The 24,000-nt window shown below is 43.7% G+C and overlaps 1 protein-coding gene across 6 annotated transcripts in view; it reads right to left on the reverse strand.

The window, feature by feature from the left end:
• Positions 1-24,000, reverse strand: part of unm_hu7910 (un-named hu7910) — a 92,445-nt gene that overhangs the window by 48,819 nt on the left and 19,626 nt on the right. For all 6 annotated transcript variants that reach the window (XM_028569004.1, XM_028569003.1, XM_028569001.1 and 3 more), the window contains one exon: positions 31-84. In XM_028569004.1, coding sequence (XP_028424805.1) covers positions 31-84 — 54 coding nt within the window. The remainder of the gene's footprint in view (positions 1-30; positions 85-24,000) is intronic.

Here is a 24,000-nt window from a genome sequence, read left to right on the forward strand (position 1 = left end):
CGAGTCCCCCAGCCTCTGGTGTGTGCTCACCTGTTTTCTCCTCAGGTGAGTGTCCCACATGTGGTCTCTCCGCCTGCTTCAGCCCTGTTGATTGGCAAGACGTTGAAATGCAAAAATATCAGACACAACAGCACATGCATGTTTGTCACATATCCGAGACCTTGCTTGTTTATTTAGTTTTTTTTTTTTTTTCTTCTTCTTCTTCTTGTTTCTGGCAGGCAAGACGCATCTACAGCGTATTGCTGCCCTCCTGTGGTCTCTACTCGCTATCCACAACTCAAGTAGAAATAATTATAATTAGCTACATCTTATTATATACTCCAATATGTCGCAAGTACTCCATCAGTTTCTTCAATTTGCTGCAACTGTCGAAATTCAATAAAGTGCGTAAAGTAAAAACAGTTTCTCCAGTTGCACCCAGATCTCTGAACAATTTCTTCCTCTGATGAGAGTACTTCCTGCACTGAACTTTTTTTCAAACCAGCAGGACTGCTTTAGTTTGGGATGTATTGCAAAAAAAAAAACTTGCAGTTTACATCCACTACTGTCCAGATCGCAGACTGCACATAAAGATGGACTCCACTTCCTCCTAATGTACAAAAGTGAAGCCAAAATCTCCTGGATATGGGCGCTGTCATCTTCTAATTTTGGATTGGGTCGGTATCAAAGTCCCGCCCATATACAAGCCTGACCATTCCCACCTGTCAATCATAAGTCAGTCAGTCACTGTGACCCTCCGAAGTTTGATCGGTTCATCATTGAGTCCAAGTGGACGTTTAGGCCAAATTTGAAGACCCTCAAGAGGGACGGACAGACAACCCGAAAAACATGAAGCCTCCGGTCACCACGTTTGTCTCGAGGAGCCGATTTGAAAAGCTAACTTTGTCCCGTAAATATGTGATGTTACTAAGACCCTGTTTACAAACGGAGACATTTCCCTTCGTTTGTGCCCTTCGTTTACACGCAAACGGAGAATTCTCCTCTGAAACCGAGTCTTTCTAAAAACTCCGGCCAGAGTTTTAGACTTTTGAGATCTTCGTTTGCACGTAAACTGAGACAAACGGAGGTTTAGGCAGCCGAGAGAGAGAGAGAGGGGAAGTGATTGGTTGCTGTTTTCGGGATTCTGATTGGCTAACGTAGGCTTGAGCTTCTCGTGCATGCTAGAAATAGGACCGACGCCTACTTTTCACGTGACACGCGAGCGTGTTGGAAGCGTTTCCAGACAAAATAGAATAGGAAAAGATGTTTATATGTCGTTTAGACAAAAATACATATTAATAAATGACATGTTGATGTTTGAAAGTCTCGAGGTTTTGACCTAAATGCAGATATATAAATGTAATTTAAAAAAAATATTATATTTAACCCTTGTGTTGCCTTCCCGTCAACCTTGAAAAAAAAATACTGAACGAAATATTCAGTAGCCTACTTTGCGGTCAATACTGCCGACGTTGTCGTTGCTGTAATCATCATCAAATCAGTATATGTTGTCTTCCCCGTCGAGCATGATGCGACTTTTTTTTTTTAAAGTTTGTCAATATTTTTCTGCGTTTCTTTGACGTTTTTTTTTAAACTTTTCCCATGTTTTTGTCAATTTATTTTGACGTTTTTTGAATATTATTCCAACATTTGTCACTTTTTTCCAAGTTTCTGTCACTTTTTTGAAAGATTTTTCAACGTTCTATTATCAATTTTTCTTTAAATGCTATAAAATTGAATAAAAACACCCAAATTCAATGAAAGTAGTGAACTGATCATTTATTTAACTTGTGAAGAGCGTTGTATGGAACCATACACGTTATTTTGTTTTCAAATTTGGTTGAAAGAAACCCGAATTTCTGGCATAAAAACTTTTTCTTTCAGATTGGACCCGAGGACAACAGGAGGATTAAAGAAACACCAATAAACCAGAGCCCGTTTTTCTCCCATCCAGGAATGCTGTGTGGACTAGCCAGACCTTCCTCCGCAACGCTGTGGAGGAAGGTCTGGCAATGCAAGACTAGGAAAAAGGTTAAGAGGTCAACAAGAGGTCTTCAAATCAAAAAATAAGTGACATTTAAGGAGCACAGTGGGCGTTCTAATTCAACCAATTCATCAACTTCAGCGGTTACAGCTGCCTGATCATGATTTCTCGGGAAGGAAACCAGAGCTGACGAGACGAAAGCACAGAGTGAACGGGGAGGAGGAAGCTGTGGTCGAGCAAGATAGCGTTAGAGGAATAGAAGAAGAAGGATGTGATGTTCATTACTGGATTTTAAAGTGGGGAACACACTTTAGGAAGAGGGTTTTGCACGTATAGTACAGGGCTGCAGGAGAAGACCAAAACATCTCTAGCGCTGCCATTTACGATTAATCTACAGATTATGATTAATCTGCAGATTATTTTCAAGATTTGGTCACTTGGTCTAAATTTTACACCTAAAATAGTGAAAAATGTCTCTCCCCAGTTCCTCAAAGTCCAAGGCGATGTCTTGAAATTCCTTGTTTTGTCAGTCAAAAACCCAAAGATATTCAGTTTAATAACATATACAACAGAAAAGAGCAGTAAATATCCATAGTTGAGAGTCTGAAAACATGAAAAATTACTTAAAGCGCCCATATTATGCTCATTTTCAGATTCATAATTGTATTTTAAGGTTGTACCAGAATAGGTTTACATGGTTTAATTTTCAAAAAAAAACACCATATTTTTGTTGTACTGCACATTGCTGCAGCTTCACCCTGTGTTCAGGTCTCTGTTTTAGCTACAGAGTGAGACATCTTTTCTTCTGTACTATCTTTGATTGCACTCGCACATGCTCAGTAGCTCAGATCGTACAGCATGTCAGCTAGCTCCAGAGACAGTAAAAGAAAGGCTGTTTCTCCGACTTCAGTCAGTTACAAGGCAGGATTAGCTGGGAGACTTCTTCTAAACCAGGGAGCACATGGAAGTAGTTCTTTTGGAGATTAGGGTGAACCGTAAACCATTAGCGCTAGCATGCTAACGGTTGCATTTAGCCAGCTCGTTTCTGCTAGTGACGTAGAAAGCCGTGCAGGTTTTGAACTGCTCACCAGGAGACTGAAGGCAGGACACATTCAGAAGCTGTATCTCACTCAGAACAGCATGGATGGTTTTTTTCAAAGTTTGGAAGCACCAGAGACCCAAATAACACGCCAAATCCCAGAAAAAGGGATTTTTTCATAATATGGGCACTTTTTTATTATTAAAAATATTAATAATAAAATTAAGTTGGCGGTTATTTTTCTGTCGGTCAACTTATCGTTGCAGCTCTTAACAGATCGTCTCTTCACACTTTAGGGCCGCTTTTCACATTTCAATTACACCAAGAAGAAAGACAAAAAAAATAACATCCATTTGAAAACCAAGATTTATTTAGTTTCCTCCACATTTTCAAGGAAAAGCAAAAGTATTTCAGAGGTAAAATCGCAAATCACGCCCTGTGTGCACCACAGCAACAGCAAGATACATTAATGAGGAATATACAAACTGCTTTTTTTAAACTGCTGCTATCAAGTAAACAGATTCAGTTTTCTGTTTTTTTCAATCGAAAAAGTTGCCTGTAAAGTCACGACAAGCCTCTACTGTACATACATAAGTTATATAACAAGTTTTGTAGACTTTTAAACTGAACTCAGCATGCTTCAAACCAGCTCTTCTCCTCACTGGATGCAATATGATTAGGGTCTGGTATTTTTACGATTCAGATGCCGAAATGATTCTTGAAAAACTGGAAAATGACGTCAAAGATGTTTACCAGCGATCACGTACAGTGAACATTTAATATGCTTTTACGTCCGTTTTGGTGAGCCCAGAGGAGGAAATATGGCATTTTAAAAAGTAGCCTACATTTACGGTAGCTAGCCAACGGTAGACTACAGAGAAAGGGGGATATTTTTACGTCCGTTTCGGAGCAACAGAGGGAAAATATTTACTGAAATGATGGTGATATTTCAGACTGATCTCATAAAGTTTCCATATTTTGGAGTTTATGTCATTTGTGGTAATGTCTCATGTTTGTTTGTTGGTGTCATTAGTCCTATGTATGTTTGGATGTGTTTGGATATATGTGTACAGTACAGGTCAAAAGTTTGGACACACCTTCTAATTCAATGTGTTTCTTTATTTTCATGACTATTTACATTGTCGATTCTCACTGAAGGCATCAAAACTATGAATGAACACATATGGAATTATGTACTTAACAAAAAAGTGTGAAATAACTGAAAACATGTCTTATATTTTAGATTCTTTTTAAAGTAGCCACCCTTTGCTTTTTTATTAATAAGGTAAACAATTCCACTAATTAACCCTGACAAAGCACACCTGTGAAGTGAAAACCATTTCAGGTGACTACCTCATGAAGCTCATTGAGAGAACACCAAGGGTTTGCAGAGTTATCAAAAAAAGCAAAGGGTGGCTACTTGTTCAGTCGGAGGCAGGACAGTCGGGACTCACCCGGAAATGGGAAACAAGATGAGTTGACTAGAGTCTCTCAAAATCTGATGAAAATCTGTTAAACTGACCTTTGTTGATCTGAAATGAAGACAGATTCAGCAACTGCATCACGGCCTATTTCTCTCGTTTTTTCAGTGAACTATTTTAGTCCAATATGAGATATCGTATTCTGAACGAGCCGCCATGACAGTCGGGCTTTGAATTTCCGGAGAAACCAGACCCACGTGACGCATTCGTCCAATCAGCTGCCGGTTTTACTGGGCAACAATACAGATCAGCGCCGCCTGCTGTTATAGAGATGTATTACGTCTCATCTCTTCGGTGAGTTCTGAGGCACTTGTTGGACCAACTCGGGGAGACCGATCAGTTCGACTGGCTTTTCTGTCAAGGTCGGCCGTCTGGTTGGTGTGTAAGCAGCTTTAGTCAACGGAGGCCAAACGGCGTTGATAAACGCGCTGAAAAGCGATAATGCGTCCTGATAACACGCCAATAATGGCATACGAACTGGCGTGTCACACATACGCCACTTATTGAGATCAGTCTGGCGTAATATACGAATAAATGATTAAAATGAAATCTTGTAGTATCGCTTTTTGAGTAGGAGAATGAGAGCGTCGGTGCATCTTTTGTCCTCAGAGGATTAATTCATTCTTAAAATCTTATAATTTAATAAAACGTAACTCCGAGAAAAAGATCACAAACGCAGGAACGAAGAAGCCAAGGAGCGAACGGATATCCGACACAAATCTAAAGTTAAAAAAACACACAACGCAAGAACTAAACTTATCTGTAAATCAATCCCTTAAGTTGGGCTCTTAAACTGAACCCTTCAGTGAGTTCCTTCATCCGTTCCAATGCTGACGAGGTGTTAAAAAACCCTAGAATCTAACCTTATAATACAGAGATATATATACGTACCTTATCTGGGTCATGTAAGACTTCACACGATATACGACATGCCACAGACCGATGGGAACGCCATGAATACAACGGCTTTCAACATCGATTAAAAACACACAATTTGCGTCAACTTGTTTAGGATTTAAAAAGGACAATTTCTGCATCATTTGAGTTTTAGATTAATGTTTTGGTTTTCAATCCCTTCAAAAGTAGAGCTGCACCGATTAAAACTTTCTAGGCCGATTACGATTTTCTTTGAGTTAGGCCAGCCGATACTGATTTTAGCAGATTCCGATTTCATTTTTTCTAACGACTTTACAGCACACAGATATTTATTTTCTATCTTTTCTTTAATAGAACATGTTTCATGTCATGCAAAAGGTAACACGACAGGAAGTGGTTCTTGATGCCCAATCCTGCTTTCAGCACCATTTTTTGAGATAGTAGGCTACATTTACATCGCTACGTTTCGGTTGAAAAACTAATATCTTCTGCTACGTTTCCCCACCTCTCATTCCCCCTGCTCTGGTGTTTCCCCATCTCATTCCCCCTGCTCTGGTGTTTCCCCACCTCTCATTCCCCCTGCTCTGGTGTTTTCCCCTCTCATTCCCCCTGCTCTGGTGTTTTCCCCTCTCATTCCCCCTGCTCTGGTGTTTCCCCATCTCATTCCCCCTGCTCTGGTGTTTTCCCCTCTCATTCCCCCTGCTCTGGTGTTTCCCCACCTCTCATTCCCCCTGCTCTGGTGTTTTCCCCTCTCATTCCCCCTGCTCTGGTGTTTCCCCATCTCATTCCCCCTGCTCTGGTGTTTCCCCACCTCTCATTCCCCCCTGCTCTGGTATTTCCCCACCTCTCATTCCCCCTGCTCTGGTGTTTCCCCACCTCTCATTCCCCCTGCTCTGGTATTTCCCCACCTCTCATTCCCCCTGCTCTGGTATTTCCCCACCTCTCATTCCCCCTGCTCTGGTGTTTCCCTACCTCTCATTCCCCCTGCTCTGGTGTTTCCCTATCTCATTCCCCCTGCTCTGGTGTTTCCCCACCTCTCATTCCCTCTGCTCTGGTGTTTCCCCCTCTCATTCCCCCTGCTCTGACGTGTAGGGGCCTTATTTGCGTCTGGCGCAGGTGTGTTTAGGGTGTGTCCAAACCCACTTTTGCTAGTTTAACAGTGAAAAAAAAGGGTCTGTGCGCCGGGTGCCTGGTCCTAAAGGGTTGTTCTTAGTGTCTTCATTAATCAGAGGTGTGTTTTGGGCGAAACATGCAATCAACCAATCAGAGATCAGCTCCCATTCCCTTTAAAAGCCAGGCGCGTTTGGACCTTGGAGCATTGCTGTTATGATGGAGGATTTGCTGAGCAGGACGGAGAGACGTTCAGGATTAGAAACTGATCTGCTCGTGCGTGAAGTGAAAGTTCGCGAGTAGATCATATACGGCACGAGCATTGTGCCGCCAAAACTCCACGCGGTGAAGCAGGCGTTAAAATAACAACGAAAAGCTGCGTTATTGACTTTAGACCTGGTTTTTGTTGGTCAATGGCGCGATCACTTCCCGCTGCCTCGAGATAGCAATACTCCCAGAATGCACCTGAACACACCTCCCTGTAAGACCAGCACGCCCCAGAATGCACCTGAACACACCTCCCTGTAAGACCAGCACACCCCAGAATGCACCTGAACACACCTCTCTGCAACCAACAATTTCCACCGGTTTCCATTAAAGTCCATGTGTGTATTTCCACTGTCTGGTGGTCCACAGTCCTCCGGAGCAGATACACAGAGCTTCTATTTTTGCCGGACGCCGGAGAGCTCCGCAGCGATTCAGCGCAATTCAGATCACAAGCGAATACAGAAACATAATAAAACATTCGGTTAACTTTCAAAACTATGAAATATGATCTGCTCACGGCAGATCATATTTCCCTGCGCTACACCTCGAAAACACAGCACAGAGCTGTTTCCCCTCTCCTCCTCTGGATGGAAACTAACTGGTGGTGGTTTTGTGGCTCTATTCTACGTGAATTTGCGAGATCTCGTTGGGTCCTCGTGACTTCAGCTCTCAGTCATGGCCACAGCCGTTCCGCAACAAATCCGGACCTGGTGGGTGTTGACGTAGGGTTGGACGATATGGATAAAATTAAATACCTCGATATCGATACCGTAAAAATATTGTAGTGTTGACTATCGATGCTTTCACAAAATATTTACACAATGAGATTTTAGATAAATAATCATCAGTAATGTGGCTATAATGACTAAGTGGGTAAAAGGCAAATAATAGAACAGTTACAACAGTCTGGTAAGTTCAGAAAAGTTCATCACTTTACTGTAATGTAGCCTTTAAAACCAGGAAAAGATACTTATGGTCATATCACGATATCGAAAAGATAAGATGATATCTAGTCTCATATCACGATATCGATAATATCGATATAATGCCCAGCTCTATATTGAAGGACGGCTCAGCACGGAGCTGTTCTGCAACCAGTGGAAATTAGGAGTTAGACCAGCACCCCATGGGCCAAAGCTGGACTTTAGACCAAGTTTTGTTGGTAAATACGCCCAAAATGCACCTGAACACACCTCCCTGTAAGACCAGCATGCCCGGAATGCACCTGAACACACCTCCCTGTAAGACCAGCACGCCCAGAATGCACCTGAACACACCTCCCTGTAAGACCAGCACGCCCAGAACGCACCTGAACACACCTCCCTGTAAGACCAGCACAATTGACAATCGCGTCGGTCTTAAACTAGCAAAGACACTTGCGTCGGGCTTTGCGCTGTATATACAGTATCACTAATATCTTCATTGGAAGCTGCCATAAAGCTCCAGACCAAATAGTTTGACCTGATGACGGCCGGCTGGGATTTAAGACTGACTGAACATCCAATAGCCTCCAAATAAAATGCTTAAAACACCCGTCTCATGTTTAATGGACAGTACTACAGGGGCTGTTGCTTTTGTGCCATTTAGGTACAGTACAGGCCAAAAGTTTGGACACACCTCATTCAAATGCGTTTCTTTTTTTATTTTCATGACTATTTACATTGTAGATTCTCACTGAAGGCATCAAAACTATGAATGAACACATATGGAATTATGTACTTAACAAAAAAGTGTGAAATAACTGAAAACATGTCTTATATTTTAGATTCTTCAAAGTAGCCACCCTTTGCTTTTTTTATTAATAAGGGAAATAATTCCACTAATTAACCCTGACAAGGCACACCTGTGAAGGTAAAACCATTTCAGGTGACTACCTCATGAAGCTCATTGAGAGAACACCAAGGGTTTGCAGAGTTATCAGAAAAAGCAAAGGGTGGCTACTTTGAGGAATCTAAAATATAAGACATGTTTTCAGTTATTTCACACTTTTTTGTTAAGTACATAATTCCATATGTGTTCATTCATAGTTTTGATGCCTTCAGTGAGAATCTACAATGTAAATACTCATGAAAATAAAAAGGAAACGCATTGAATGAGACAAACTTTTGGCCTGTACTGTATCTCATTTTATCCTAAATGATAGATCTACAAATCATCTTGGTAAAGATCTTTTTTAACATATCGTCCTGTTTCAACAATCAAAAGGTAAAATAACAGATCTCAATTGTGTTAAACTTCAATAATCTGCACATTGATAGCTGTATTGTAATTCTGAAGGGCCCCATTTCTTCTACTTTCTGCTCAAAAACTCCGCTCGAAAACCAAAAAACGTAGCAATGTAAACGTAGCCTTAGATCCACGGTGTTATTTCTTCTTCCCGCCAACGGCCATTTTCTCCTCCGCCACCACCACGCTCTTCTCCCTCCTTACTACTGGCGCACTCGTTCGCTCACTCGCTGCCGGAGCTTTCAGCTGGGAAGCGTTGGGCTTCCTCTCGAGCGGCTCCGGTTTCTTCACCGCTACCTTCGCGAGCCTCTCGGCCTCCATCTTGTCCCGAGCAGCTTTGTCTCTTCTCTCCCTTTCCTTCTCCAGTCTCAGCTGTTCGAGTCTCTCCATCCTTTCCTTCTCCAACTTTTCTTTCTGTAGTCTCTCCCTCTCCTGAGCAATTCTTGCCCTTTCCCTGGCCACGTGTTCTCTCTCCATCCTTTCCTTTTCTTTGGCTATTCTCTCTTTTTCCATCCTCTCTTTCTCCCTGGAGATTCTCTCCCTTTCTTTGGCAATACGTTCTCTCTCTAGCCTTTCTTTTTCTGCACTCTCTTTGGCCATTCGTTCCTTCTTTTGCCTCTCCTTTTCGGCCCTCTCTCTCTCCACCCTCTCCCTTGCGATTTTCTCTCTTTCTTTGGCGATGCGTTCCCTTTCCAGCCTCTCTTTTTCTGCTCTTTCTTTGGCGACTCGTTCCTTCTCTTGCCACTCTCTCTCTCTGGCGATTCTCTCTCTTTCCTTAGCGATGCGTTCCCTCTCTAGCCTCTCTTTCTCCGCTTTCTCTTTGGCAATCCTTTCTTTCTCCAGTCTCTCCCTCTCTGATCGTTCCTTCTCTGCCTTCTCTCTGGCTATTCTCTCTCTTTCTCTTATTATGCGCTCCCTCTCCATTCTCTCCTTTTCTGCCCTCTCTCTCTCCAGTCTCTCTTTCTCCCGTTGTTCCCTCTCCGCCTTTTCCTTCTCCACCCTCTCTCGTTCCCTGGCAAGGACCTCTCTCTCCATCTTTTCCTTCTCCACCCTCTCTCGTTCCCTGGCAAGGACCTCTCTCTCCATCTTTTCCTTCTCCGCCCTCTCTCGCTCTAATCGTTCCCTCTCTTCTCTGGCCGCCTTTTCTTTGGCCAATCTTTCAATCTCTTGTCTCTCCTTTTCTGCCCTCTCCCGGGACAACCTTTCCTTCTCCACCTTCTCCTTTTCCATCCTTTCTCTTTCTGCCTTCTCCTTCTCTCTTGTCTCTTTCTCCATCCTTTCCCTTTCTGCCTTCTCTTTCTCCATCCTTTCTCTTTCTGCCTTCTCTTTCTCCATCCTTTCTCTTTCTGCCTTCTCTTTCTCCATCCTTTCCATTTCTGCCTTCTCCTTTTCTATCCTCTCCTTCTCGCTCTTCTCTTTCTCCATCCTTTCCCTTTCTGCCTTCTCTTTCTGCATCCTTTCCCTTTCTGCCTTCTCCTTCTCTATCTTATCTTTCTCCATCCTTTCTCTTTCTGCCTTCTCTTTCTCCATCCTTTCCATTTCTGCCTTCTCCTTTTCTATCCTCTCCTTCTCGCTCTTCTCTTTCTCCATCCTTTCCCTTTCAGCCTTCTCCTCCTGTATCCTTTCCTTCTCTTTCTCCATCCTTTCCCTCTCTGCCTTCTCCTCCTCCACCCTCTCTGCCTCCCTCCTCCTCTCCTCCCTCAGCTGCTCCTGTGCAGCCTCCAACGTCTTCATCTTCAGCTCCCAGGCCGCCTCCTTCTCCTCCTCTTCCTCGGCGAGGAAGGCCCTGATCTCGGCCAGCGCGATGCGAGCGATCCTCTTGGCCTCCATCTTCTCGTGGATCATCCTCAGCTCTTCCCCGAGAGCCGAGCGCAGCCGGGCGCCTCCGACGGGCCGCTCTGATGTTTGGATTTAAGGAGGAACTTCATCACTCACAAGCATGACCCAACCGCTCATCGACTTGTTAACGCCAAGATCACACAAAGCAATCCAGGAAGTGTTAGAAAAACATCACTGTTAGAGGGCAGGCTGTGGGGGTAAGTTTCGCTTCAGAACTCGAAACCTGGGTGCCCAGATAGCTCAGTTGGTAGAGCGGGCGGCCATGTGTAGAGGTTTACACCTCGACGCAGCGGACCCGGGTTCGATTCCGGCCTGCGGACCTTTGCTGCATGTCATTCCCCCTCTCTCTCCCCTTTCACTTCTTCAGCTGTCCTATAATTAAAGGCCTAAAATGCCCAAAAAAATAATCTTTAAAAAAAAAAAAAAAAAAAAAAAAAAAAAAGAACTCGAAACCTCCTATAGCGCCATTTTGATGCTACCAAGCCATCACCTCCCGTTAGCATCCCATTGACTCCCATTCATTTTTACGTCACTTTGACAGCGAATAACTATAACTATAATCCGTTGTTCATTTCTAAAGAAACACGACAATGTATAAAAGGCTCCATTACCTTGTACCTCACGTTATGGCTCCGTAGAAGACGCTTTTATAACAATAGGCTAACGATTGTGTCATAACCACGAGACTTACTGTCACACAGTAGAGGAATTACCGTATAGTACAGGAGAAGCTCACAGGCAGTTTGGACTTCCATTAGCTGTTTAGGTTTAATTACTAATGTTAACTAGCATGTTAGTGATCAGTAATTAGCCTGTGTCTATGTTATCTCCTTACATATACCTACGCTCTCCGTCTCTGTAAGATTGGGAATGATTGAGATTTCTCTCGGCACAGCTACCAGAAGACTTCACACTTTCAGACACGTTGCTCACGTCACATCTACGTTGGAGGCTGCTCAGTAAAGCAAGAGATCACCGGAAAAGTGCTTCTAATATCCTTCACTGGTCTCCGTCCAGAGCATTTTATATATATACTGTCTATGAGGCTGTCTCATTAACCAAATGGAATGGACTCTTCAGAAGAGGTCATTATCTTCACTCGAGTTTCTGCACGAGCAAAGTCACCGGACACCACAATCTTCTGAACATCGTCATACTGAGAGATCCAGAGAGAGTTGTGTGGAGCTGAAAGTCTTAATTAGCTTTGTAGCAACTCATTAGGCAACGGCTTGAACGTAACGGACGTTAATTCATATCAAAAAAGTTACACGCTAAAGCTTTTTTTTTTTTTTTTTTTTTTTTTTTTTTTTTTTTTTTAAACGGTATTTGGTACAGCCGTACTTTTTTGCCGGGGAGTTTGTTTCCCGGGGAAAACTAAACTCTTTCACCCAGGAAACGAGTGTTCGTTCCTCAGGATTGTTTTAACCCAAACCACCATCTTTTTCCTAAACTTAACTACCGTATTTTCCGGACTATAAATCGCACTTTTTTTCCTACTATGGCTGGTCCTGCGACTTATAGTCATGTGAGACTTGTATATCAAAATATATATAATTTAACATGTTTTTACATGTTAATTCATACTGAAAACGGTTCCGTCTACAGCCGCGAGAGGGCGCTCTAGGCTTGTGACAACTATATGCTCCTCCTAAAGACAAATGAGAAAGAAAAGAGATAACAAACTGCAGGTAGTAAAATATGCAGCCCCGAAAACAGTAATCGAGCAGCAGAAAGAAAGTTTGAAATGAGGGAGAAACTTGTGAGGGAGACTGGCGAAAAGGTGACTCTTACTGCAATGAAGAAAACAAAGAAAGCTAATCGGCTAATCGCGGGCTGAAAGCTAGATGGTTGAACAACGTGCTGCCGGGAGGGGCTTGTCAACGGTGCAGTTACGTCTCCACGTCCTGGTAGTTCTTCTGTGTGCTATTATATAGTTCAATAACTGTTAATGTGTGTGTGTGGTGATAGACAGATGGTTTATCCAATCAGCTAACCAGGATTTTCAGACAGCGGTAGCCCTAATTCTGTTAGCCGCTCGCTAATGCTTTTCTTCTCTTGGATCCTTCTTTTAGAATATGGTCCAGGAACCTGAAATGGGGCTTTATTTATTCCTAAATTCTTGTTACACAAACGGCAAATCTCCTTTACCGACATGTTGCTAGCTTGCTGAGCTAACGAGCTATGCTTTGCCTGCAGCAGCAGGGGCTTGTGGGGCTTTTGTATCTGGTTGATTTATTTTCACCAACTATAGATGGTAGATAGACAGATGGATCTGATTTTGGTTGATTTCCCAGATGGATATGCCACAAACAATCCATCTGGGCGGAGTTAGTGTGTTGTTATGCCCAGTTTGCCATTTAGTACTGTACCATAACGTTAGTACAGCCATGAAAGCAACAAACAAATAAACAGGATCAACGGAGACCAGAGATGTAACAAAGAAATGAGATGCATTTGAAAGATGGCATCGATGATCTGATTGGTTGATTTCAGAGGCAAATCACAGTACATGCTGTTAAATAATCTGTTAAAGCACAACAAAAAAAGCAAAGTCTTCGTGAATCACAACTAAAAACTAATAAACTGATAGAGCTTAAATGTATTAAATGCCCCTTTTCATAAAAATGCATTCTTAAATAACTTATGTTGGTTAATATTATCCATTAGTGATTTTTCCAAATTGCTTATTTTCTTTTGAACACCGGCCACCTAAAAGTATATTACATTTTCAGTTAAATAAAACCAATAAAACCAAAAAAAAAAGCAGCAAATTCTCATCTTTCTGGAGGCTGAAATCAGCTCATATTATTGATCCTTACATGATGATTGCATTATCAACTATTAGAAATGTCATCCATAACTTTTTTCGGTCAACTGACTTACTAATTTACAAACAGGAATAGATGATAGGGTTGCGCTGATGTCTTTTGACTAATTCAGCAAATTAAATGCCTAAAACAATTCAATAAACTTCTTAATATTGATGCTGAAAATTATATTCAGATCCAATATTGCCATAAAAACGCACTGATCTAACGATACAGAGATATTAAAGTGATAGGTACATTGGTGTAAACAGCATTTCATTGATATTATTTGTGATTATTATTCGTATTTGTGAGTCTGCAAGGCATTCAATCGTATAAAAATGGAACACACGGCATATCTATGTTGTCTATTTTGTCAATCAGATGTTAAAGCAAAGCCGTGCTGCAAGATATCAAGTCACACCCAAAGAAAAGTCTTAATTTCAGACGTGCAGACGGCAGGTTTCTGTACCTCGGGTGGTGTTCTCTCTAGCAGCCTTCTCTTCTGCTTCAGCTGGGTATCAAATGTAAGATGATTTATTCACACGGTGAGTTTATTTTCTGCTCTCGACAGTCAGTAAATAAGTCAAATTCACATCGACAGATGGATACGACAAGGGAGTAACGCACAGATAATAAGTCATACACACACACACACACACACACACACACACACACACACACACACACACACACACACACACACACACACACACAGAGAGAGAGAGAAAAGCACACACACAGAGACAGACACACACGCACAAGAACAAACACACACACATACAGGGAGAGAGACACGCACACACACACACACAGAGACAGACACACAGATACACACACACAAACAGATACACAGAGAGAGACACACACACATTCACACACACAGAGAGAGAGACACACACACGCATGCACATGCACACACACACACACACACACACACACACACACACACACACACAGAGAGACAGACACACAGATACACACACAAAAACAGATACACAGAGACACACACACACACACTCACACACACAGAGAGAGACACACACGCACGCATGCACACGCACACACACAGAGACGCACACACACACACACACACACACAGAGAGAGAGAGAGAGACACGCACACGCACACACACACAGACAGACAGACAGACAGACACACAAAGACAGACCGACACACACCCACAGACAGACAGAAAGACAAACACAAACACACACGCAGACTCACGCACGCAAACACAAGCAGACAGACACACACAGACACACACACACACACACACACACCTTTTCTCAGCCTGTCTCTCCTGACAGCAGGAGCTTTTAACTTCTTTTCATCTGAGCAGAACAGAAAGAACAGAAAGTTAATGAAAGCTAACAACTCTGTGTGTCGAGTTAAAATGTCGCCTGAAACCAAACGTGTCCAATTTAAAAGAGAAAAAATAGAATAATAATCAAATCACTGATTGCGCACGTTCCCACACTTGTACATACTTTCCATGTACTCCCTCTCTTCATTGACACTCATATTTTTGCCTAAATATGTCTGAATTAGCAGTTTAACTTGTCGCCAACCTAACCGTAGTCTCCCAATGCCAGACCTTCCTCCACAGAGCTGCGGAGGAGGGTCTGGCTAGTCCACACAGCATTCTGGGGATGGGAGAAAAACGTGCTCTGGTTTATTGGCATTTTTTTAAACCAATCACAATCATCTTGGGGCGGGGCTAAACTCCAGACGGAGCCACGGTGTCTCTGCAAAATAGCCCCTGGAAGGAACTTGTTTTGGTAAAACACGTGTACGTTCAAAAGTAGTTTTAGTCGTGCAACAGAAACATCAGACTGGACCGACAGTCTAGCTAGGGACATCTGCCTGAATATCCAGCAGCAACGGAGCAATCCCACAAGTGAAACGTCATGATATAGACCAAGGGTCACCAACACGGTGCCAGCGGGCACCAGGTAGCCCCCAAGGACCACATGAGTAGCCCTCTGTTCTAAAAATGAAAATTGAATATTGATATTATCTGTTTCCCACCTTGTTAAGTCATTGTTGATAATTATTATGAGAAATCGTTAACATGATCAGTGTCTTCACATAGATGAGTATCATTAATCATTAATAATCATATATAACTAAAGGCAAACTGAGCACATTTGTTATTTCAGAAGAGTGTATCAAACTGGTAGCCCTTCGTATGACTCAATACCCATGAAGTAGCTCTCAGTTTCAAGAAGGTTGGTGACCTATACCTAATTAGGTATAGTCTATATTATAGACTATACCTAATTAAAGTAATAAAACTAATTAATTACCCTTTTGGAATTTTTGTCACTTTTGTCGCCCTAGTGTTGCTTTCCTTCTTTCTAATGTGTTTTTATTACTATTTTTGACCTATTCTTGCCTTACTTCCTTCTTTCTACAGTCTTTTCCCAAATTTTTGTCGTTTAAAATCAGCATTTAAAAGGTCCAATATGTAATATATTTTCTGTAATAAATCAAAAAATGACACCAATGCCTCAACAGATATTAAGGAAACATGTTAAGCTGAAATACTATCTTTTCTGACAACAATGCTAATGTCAGTATTTTTCCTCTTGGATCCTTCTTTTGGAATATGGAGTGGGAACCTGAAATGGGGCTTTATTTATTCCTAAATTCTCGTTACACAAACGGCAAATCTCCTTTACCGACATGTTGCTAGCTTGCTGAGCTAACGAGCTATGCTTTGCCTGCAGCAGCAGGGGCTTGTGGTTGTATTTTCATACGCTTTGTGTATCTGATTGGTTGATTTGGCCATCTGTCTATCACCAACTATAGATGGTAGATAGACAGATGGTTTATCCAATTAGCTAACCAGGATTTTCGCCCCTTCCCAAAAGTTCTCCGACGGTAAGTTCCCAGATGGATATGCCGAGCAAATGCGAAGCGATCCATCTGGCGGAGTCAGGTTAGTGTGTTGTTATCAACGGCCCAGTTTGACAGCCAGGCCGGGTTGCCAGATCTACCAGTAAACCCGTAAACCCAGCTCGCTACAGCTGTAACGTTAGTACAGCCATGAAAGCAGCAAACAAATAAACAGGATCAACGGAGACCAGAGATGTAACAAACCTGTCTTGGTAAATATTGGAGATGCATTTGAAAGATGGAGACAGCTTGGAGCCCCAAAAGGACGCAGAGTTGGCGAATTTTCTCCTGAACAGGTTAGCATTAGCTTCAGGCTAATTTATCACAGCTACAAGGGATGGGCATTTTATGTAATTTCAACCTTTGTGTACTCACATTGAATTATGTAGCTAGAGTACCCGAGTTGGTTACTCGCAAAAACAATTGAGACATAGCCAGTAAAGTGATCCTGACTGGTCCTGGCTAACGCCTCCATGCTAACCCTGCTAACTGCGAACGTTACCGGGGAAGACCAGGCAAGCGGGCCATGGCTGTTGTCAACGTGTAGTTCAGCGGCCGGAGCCGACAACGGTGAGTTATTTTAAGCCGCAAGAGGGGGGCTGTAAATCGGTAATCAGTAATGTCTGGCTATGTGAGACTAGCGTCTAACGTTAGCTACTCCGCTGTGCTGTGAAGTAATGTCTGGCTATGTGAGACTAGCGTCTAACGTTAGCTACTCCGCTGTGCTGTGAAGTAATGTCTGGCTATGTGAGACTAGCGTCTAACGTTAGCTACTCCGCTGTGCTGTGAAGTAATGTCTGGCTATGTGAGACTAGCGTCTAACGTTAGCTACTCCGCTGTGCTGTGAAGTAATGTCTGGCTATGTGAGACTAGCGTCTACCGTTAGCTACTCCGCTGTGCTGTGAAGTAATGTCTGGCTATGTGAGACTAGCGTCTAACGTTAGCTACTCCGCTGTGCTGTGAAGTAATGTCTGGCTATGTGAGACTAGCGTCTAACGTTAGCTACTCCTCTGTGCTGTGAAGTAATGTCTGGCTATGTGAGACTAGCGTCTACCGTTAGCTACTCTGCTGTGCTGTGAAGTAATGTCTGGCTATGTGAGACTAGCGTCTAACGTTAGCTACTTTTAAACACTATCTGTCAGTATTACATATTGGACCTGTAAATGTTTTCCAGGTCCAAGGCTGTTGTTTAGTAACTCTACTGCTGACATCGCTGTATTTTTCTTCTTTATATAGAATTAGTTTCTACGAAAAATGTTTTGCGCTGGTTAGCATGACTTAAAAAAAAAAAAAAAAAAAAACAACAGCTTGAAGGGGGGACATTTTTTAAAAAAGCTTGAGAACCACTGCCCTAGACGCCATTTTCATTCAGATATCCAGAGCTCAGAGGTCAAAGGACCCCTTTGAATATGGTAACCAAGGTTTTCCCTCGCCAAAATGTTGCCTATTATTGTAGCGTTAGTTAGCCATGTTCCCAACAAGCTAGCATGACATTGTTCACACCAAATGGATTACTTAGATCAGAGGTGTCAAACTCAGCTTCACAGAGGGCCAGGCTGGAAAATGAGAATCACATCAAGGGCCAGACATGTAGATTATTGACATGTGTTTATTTAAGAGAAAAAGTCAAATATTGTGACTGTGTTATTATTGCATGTCTCATATATACTGTAGTCTTCTCACTTACATTTTGGGCCTCATAAAGCCCCAAAAAAGTTCCTCAGCCAGTGACAAATATGTTGAAAAAAGTTGTAAAAAGGCAAAAAAAATAGCGTCAAAATGGTCTGAAAAATCGAATCCGCTACAGCCTTTAAATGACATTAAAGTCAGCCTAAAAGATTTGGGGCTTTTGAGAAAACATTTGAGGCTGGATGGCCCTCAGAGTTGCTCTTTGGATGCTTTTATATAGGCCTTAGTGGTCCCCTAATACTGTATCTGAAGTGTCTTTTATATAGACCTTAGTGGTCCCCTAATACTGTATCTGAAGTCTCTTTTATATAGACCTTAGTGGTCCCTAATACTGTATCTGAAGTCTCTTTTATATAGACCTTAGTGGTCCCCTAATACTGTATCTGAAGTCTCTTTTATATAGACCTTAGTGGTCCCCTAATACTGTATCTGAAGTCTCTTTTATATAGATCTTAGTGGTCCCCTAATACTGTATCTGAAGTCTCTTTTATATAGACCTTAGTGGTCCCCTAATACTGTATCTGAAGTCTCTTTTATATAGGCCTTAGTGGTCCCCTAATACTGTATCTGAAGTCTCTTTTATATAGGCCTTAGTGGTCCCCTAATACTGTATCTGAAGTCTCTTTTATATAGACCTTAGTGGTCCCCTAATACTGTATCTGAAGTCTCTTTTATATAGACCTTAGTGGTCCCTAATACTGTATCTGAAGTCTCTTTTATATAGACCTTAGTGGTCCCCTAATACTGTATCTGAAGTCTCTTTTTATATAGACCTTAGTGGTCCCCTAATACTGTATCTGAAGTCTCTTTTATATAGATCTTAGTGGTCCCCTAATACTGTATCTGAAGTCTCTTTTATATAGACCTTAGTGGTCCCCTAATACTGTATCTGAAGTCTCTTTTATATAGGCCTTAGTGGTCCCCTAATACTGTATCTGAAGTCTCTTTTATATAGGCCTTAGTGGTCCCCTAATACTGTATCTGAAGTCTCTTTTATATAGACCTTAGTGGTCCCCTAATACTGTATCTGAAGTCTCTTTTATATAGACCTTAGTGGTCCCTAATACTGTATCTGAAGTCTCTTTTATATAGACCTTAGTGGTCCCCTAATACTGTATCTGAAGTCTCTTTTATATAGACCTTAGTGGTCCCCTAATACTGTATCTGAAGTCTCTTTTATATAGGCCTTAGTGGTCCCCTAATACTGTATCTGAAGTCTCTTTTATATAGGCCTTAGTGGTCCCCTAATACTGTATCTGAAGTCTCTTTTATATAGACCTTAGTGGTCCCCTAATACTGTATCTGAAGTCTCTTTTATATAGACCTTAGTGGTCCCCTAATACTGTATCTGAAGTCTCTTTTATAGAGACCTTAGTGGTCCCCTAATATTGTATCTGAAGTCTCTTTTATATAGACCTTAGTGGTCCCCTAATACTGTATCTGAAGTCTCTTTTATATAGGCCTTAGTGGTCCCCTAATACTGTATCTGAAGTCTCTTTTATATAGACCTTAGTGGTCCCCTAATACTGTATCTGAAGTCTCTTTTATATAGACCTTAGTGGTCCCCTAATATTGTATCTGAAGTCTCTTTCCCGAAATTCAGCCTTGGTGCAGAATTACAGCCATTAGAGCCAGTCCCACAATGAGCTTTCCTAGGATGTACCATTTCTGTGTCTGTCTCTCATGGGTGGGCCAAATTCTCTGGGTGGGCAAAGCAGAGAAAGGGGAGGTAACCTTGCTCCTTATGACCTCATAAGGAGAAGATTCCTGATTGGTCCATCTGAGCTTTCATTTCCTCAAAGGCAGAGCAGGATACCCAGGGCTCGGTTTACACCTATCACCATTTCTAGCCACTGGGGGACCATAGGCAGGCTGGGGGAACTCACATTAATGTTAAAAAAACCTCATAAAGTGAAATTTTCATGACATGGGACCTTTAAGAGTGTCGTCTGCAAACTGCATCATCACGCAACAATAATACAACAAATAGGACAAAAAAAAGGAAGATGAATTCATACAGAAAAATAAGTAAAGTAAAGGTGACTAAAGATTTTTACAGAAATAAATAAATAAATAAATAAATACATACATTTAGAAACGGACGTGGAGTATATTTTGGAACTTTAGTGTAAAAGATGTGAAACCACATTCATGGTTTATGGTCTTAATAGGATATGTTCCAGTGTTAAAACATTAAAAGAATAATGCATTTTATCATCCTAATCTTGGTGAACATTTACACAAATATCAGTATAATATAATGTGAATATGTCGTAGTTTCTTCTCTCCTCTGAAACAGTAAACTGAATATCCACATCAAATCAACTAAAATTCAATAAAGTAACTGCATTGTTAAATCAAAAGGACTTCGGGCAGTTTAAGTAGCGCTCGGCCAGTTTGTCATCCATCAGGTCCGCTGCACCACAACAACCCCCTCATCCCGCTCCAGCTGGACCGGGCGACACCAGTCTGATCCTCATTGGTCAGCAGTGGGACCAGGGAGCCTCGCTATTGGCTGCGGCATTAGCCTACAGGCAAACGCTAGGGACGCCGGCCGGCCAAATGAGTCAAGAGAAGTTAAAAATAATACAAAAATAACGGCAAGAGGATTGAAAAAGGAGTCAAAAACGTCGGAAAATCTGCAAAAAAAACCCCCCAAAACTTCAAAAAGTAAAAAAAAAAAAAATAAATAAATAAGAAAAAATATAGTTGAAGCACGCTCCAAAAATTTCTTAATAAACACAACAAAAAAGATAAGTCGAAATAAGTGACAAAAACGTAAAATAAACCCAACAAAATCAGCTGACATCTTGGCCAGGGCACCCGATTGGTTCGGACCGGCTGCAGGCTCTGCTTTCTGTCTTCCTATTGGTTCTGGAGGTCCAGTAGGACCCCCGTCACCTCCTCGTCCTCGGAGGCCGGGCCTCCTTCCTCCCGCGTCTCGGCCGGCACCTCCTTCTCGCCGCGCTCTACCGGCGACGCCACTACATCGTAAAGGAAGGTGAAGAAGCCGTACAGCCAATCAGAGCCCTCGTCTGCTAAAATATTAAGAACTTCCTCAAGAGACTCCACGTTCGCACTACCACCGCCATCTTTGGTCAAGCCTGACGAGAGAGAGAGAAGAAGAAGAGAGGGAGGGAGGGAGGGAGGGAGAGAGAAGGAGGGAGGAAGGGAGGGAGGGAGGGAGGGAGAGAGAGAGGGAGGGGGAGAGGGAGAGAGAGAGAGAGAGAGAGAGAGAGGGAGGGGGAGAGGGAGGAGGGGAGAGAGAGGGAGGGAGAGATAAAAGGAGGGAAAGATGGAGAGCGGGAGGGAGGGAGAGAGAGCGAAAGGGAGGGACGAAGGGAGGGATGGAGAGAGATAAGGAGGGGAAGAAGGAGGGAGGGAGGGTGGGAGGGAGAAAGGGAGGGAGTGAGGGAGTGGGAGAAGGAGACGGAAAGGTAGGGGGGGGAGGAAGGGAGGGAGAGAAGGAAAGAGAAAGGGAGGGAAAGAAGGAAAGAGAAAGGGAGGGAGAGAGGTAGAGAGAGAAAGGGAGAGAGGGAAGGAGGGAGAGAAGGAGAGGGAGAAAGGGAGGGAGAGAGGGAGGAAGGGAGGGATGGAGTGAGATAAGGAGGGAAAGAAGGAGGGAGGGAGAGAGAGGGAGGGAGGGGGAGAAGGAAAGAGAAAGAGAAAGGGAGGGAAAGAAGGAAAGAGAGGAGGGAGGGAGGGGGGGAGAGAGGGAGAGGGAAGGAGAGAAAGGGAGGGAGAGAGGGAAGGAGGGAGGGAGATAGAGGGAGGGAGGGAGGGAGAAGGAGATGGAAAGGTAGGGAGGGAGGAAGGGAGGGAGAGAAGGAAAGAGAAAGGGAGGGAAAGAAGGAGAGAGAGGAGGGAGGGAGAGGAGAGAGAGAGAAAGGGAGAGAGGGAAGGGGGAGAGAAGGAGAGGGAGGGAGGGAGAAAGGGAGGGAGAGAGGGAGGGATGAGTGAGATAAGGAGGGAAAGAAGGAGGGAGGGAGAGAGAGGGAGGGAAGGGGAGAAGGAAAGAGAAAGAGAAAGGGAGGGAAAGAAGGAAAGAGAGGAGAGAGGGAGAGAACGGGAGAGAGGGAAGAAGGGGAGAGAGGGAGGGAGGGGGGAGAAAGGGGAGGTAAGGAGAGAAAGGGAGGGAGAGAGGGAAGGAGGGATGGAGATAGAGGGAGGGAGGGAGTGGGAGAAGGAGACCGAAAGGTAGGGAGGGAGGGAGGAAGGGAGGGAGAGAAGGAAAGAAAAGGGAGGGAAAGAAGGAGAGAGAGGAGGGAGGGAGAGAGAAAGGGAGAGAGGGAAGGAGGGAGAGAAGGAGAGGGAGGGAGAAAGGGAGCGAGAGAGGGAGGAAGGGAGGGATGGAGTGAGATAAGGAGGGAAAGAAGGAGGGAGGGAGAGAGAGGGAGGGAGGGGGAGAAGGAAAGAGAAAGAGAAAGGGAGGGAAAGAAGGAAAGAGAGGAGGGGGGGGGGGGGGAGAGAGGGAGAGGGAAGGAGAGAAAGGGAGGGAGAGAGGGAAGGAGGGAGGGAGATAGAGGGAGGGAGGGAGTGGGAGAAGGAGACGGAAAGGTAGGGAGGGAGGAAGGGAGGGAGAGAAGGAAAGAGAAAGGGAGGGAAAGAAGGAGAGAGAGGAGGGAGGGAGAGAGGTAGAGAGAGAAAGGGAGAGAGGGAAGGAGGGAGAGAAGGAGAGGGAGGGAGGGAGAAAGGGAGGGAGAGAGGGAGGGATGAGTGAGATAAGGAGGGAAAGAAGGAGGGGGAGAGAGAGGGAGGGAAGGGGAGAAGGAAAGAGAAAGAGAAAGGGAGGGAAAGAAGGAAAGAGAGGAGAGAGGGAGAGAACGGGAGAGAGGGAAGAAGGGGAGAGAGGGAGGGAGGGGGGGGAGAAAGGGGGGAAGGAGAGAAAGGGAGGGAGAGAGGGAAGGAGGGATGGAGATAGAGGGAGGGAGGGAGTGGGAGAAGGAGACGGAAAGGTAGGGAGGGAGGAAGGGAGGGAGAGAAGGAAAGAAAAAGGGAGGGAAAGAAGGAGAGAGAGGAGGGAGGGAGAGAGAAAGGGAGAGAGGGAAGGAGGGAGAGAAGGAGAGGGAGGGAGGGGGGGAGAAAGGGAGGGAGAGAGGGAGGAAGGGAGGGATGGAGTGAGATAAGGAGGGAAAGAAGGAGGGAGGGAGAGAGAGGGAGGGAGGGGGAGAAGGAAAGAGAAAGGGAGGGAAAGAAGGAAAGAGAGGAGGGAGGGAGGGGGAGAGAGAGAGAGGGAGGAAAAGCAGAAAGGATGGAAGCATAGGTAGGGATGGAAAAAAGAGGAAAGTAGAAACAAGGGTGAAGCAAAAAAGGGGTTGAAAGGCAAAATGAATATTGAATGAGAAGGAGAGAGGAAAGGCAGAAGGAAGGAAGGAAGGAAGGAAGGAAGGAAGGAAGGAAGGAAGGAAGAAAGGAACGAACGAACGAAGGAAAGGAGGAGGCACAAAGGAATGGAGAGCAACCGAAATAAAAACAGGGCAAAAAAATAAAGGGTGATGAAGCGGGAAAGAGAAAGATATCGAGTTAAAGAAGTCTCATATGAAACAGACAACCAATCAGCTTTCACTTCCTGTCTCAGTCTCGTCAGGCTCCCTGGCGGCCATCTTGACTACGTCTGGATTCTGCTGCATCTCGACCACTAATTACCTCTGTCTCCGCTACGCTAGGGCTACGCTACACTAGGGCTACGCTACACTAGAGCTACACTAGGCTAGGGCTACGCTACGCTAGGGCTACGCTAGCGCTGTCTAACGGTTAACGTTACCTGCTGTCAAGTGTAGTGTTAACTAGCTAACGGTAGC

This window comes from Perca flavescens, chromosome 22, assembly GCF_004354835.1.
Source record: "Perca flavescens isolate YP-PL-M2 chromosome 22, PFLA_1.0, whole genome shotgun sequence".
Lineage (NCBI taxonomy): Eukaryota > Metazoa > Chordata > Actinopteri > Perciformes > Percidae > Perca > Perca flavescens.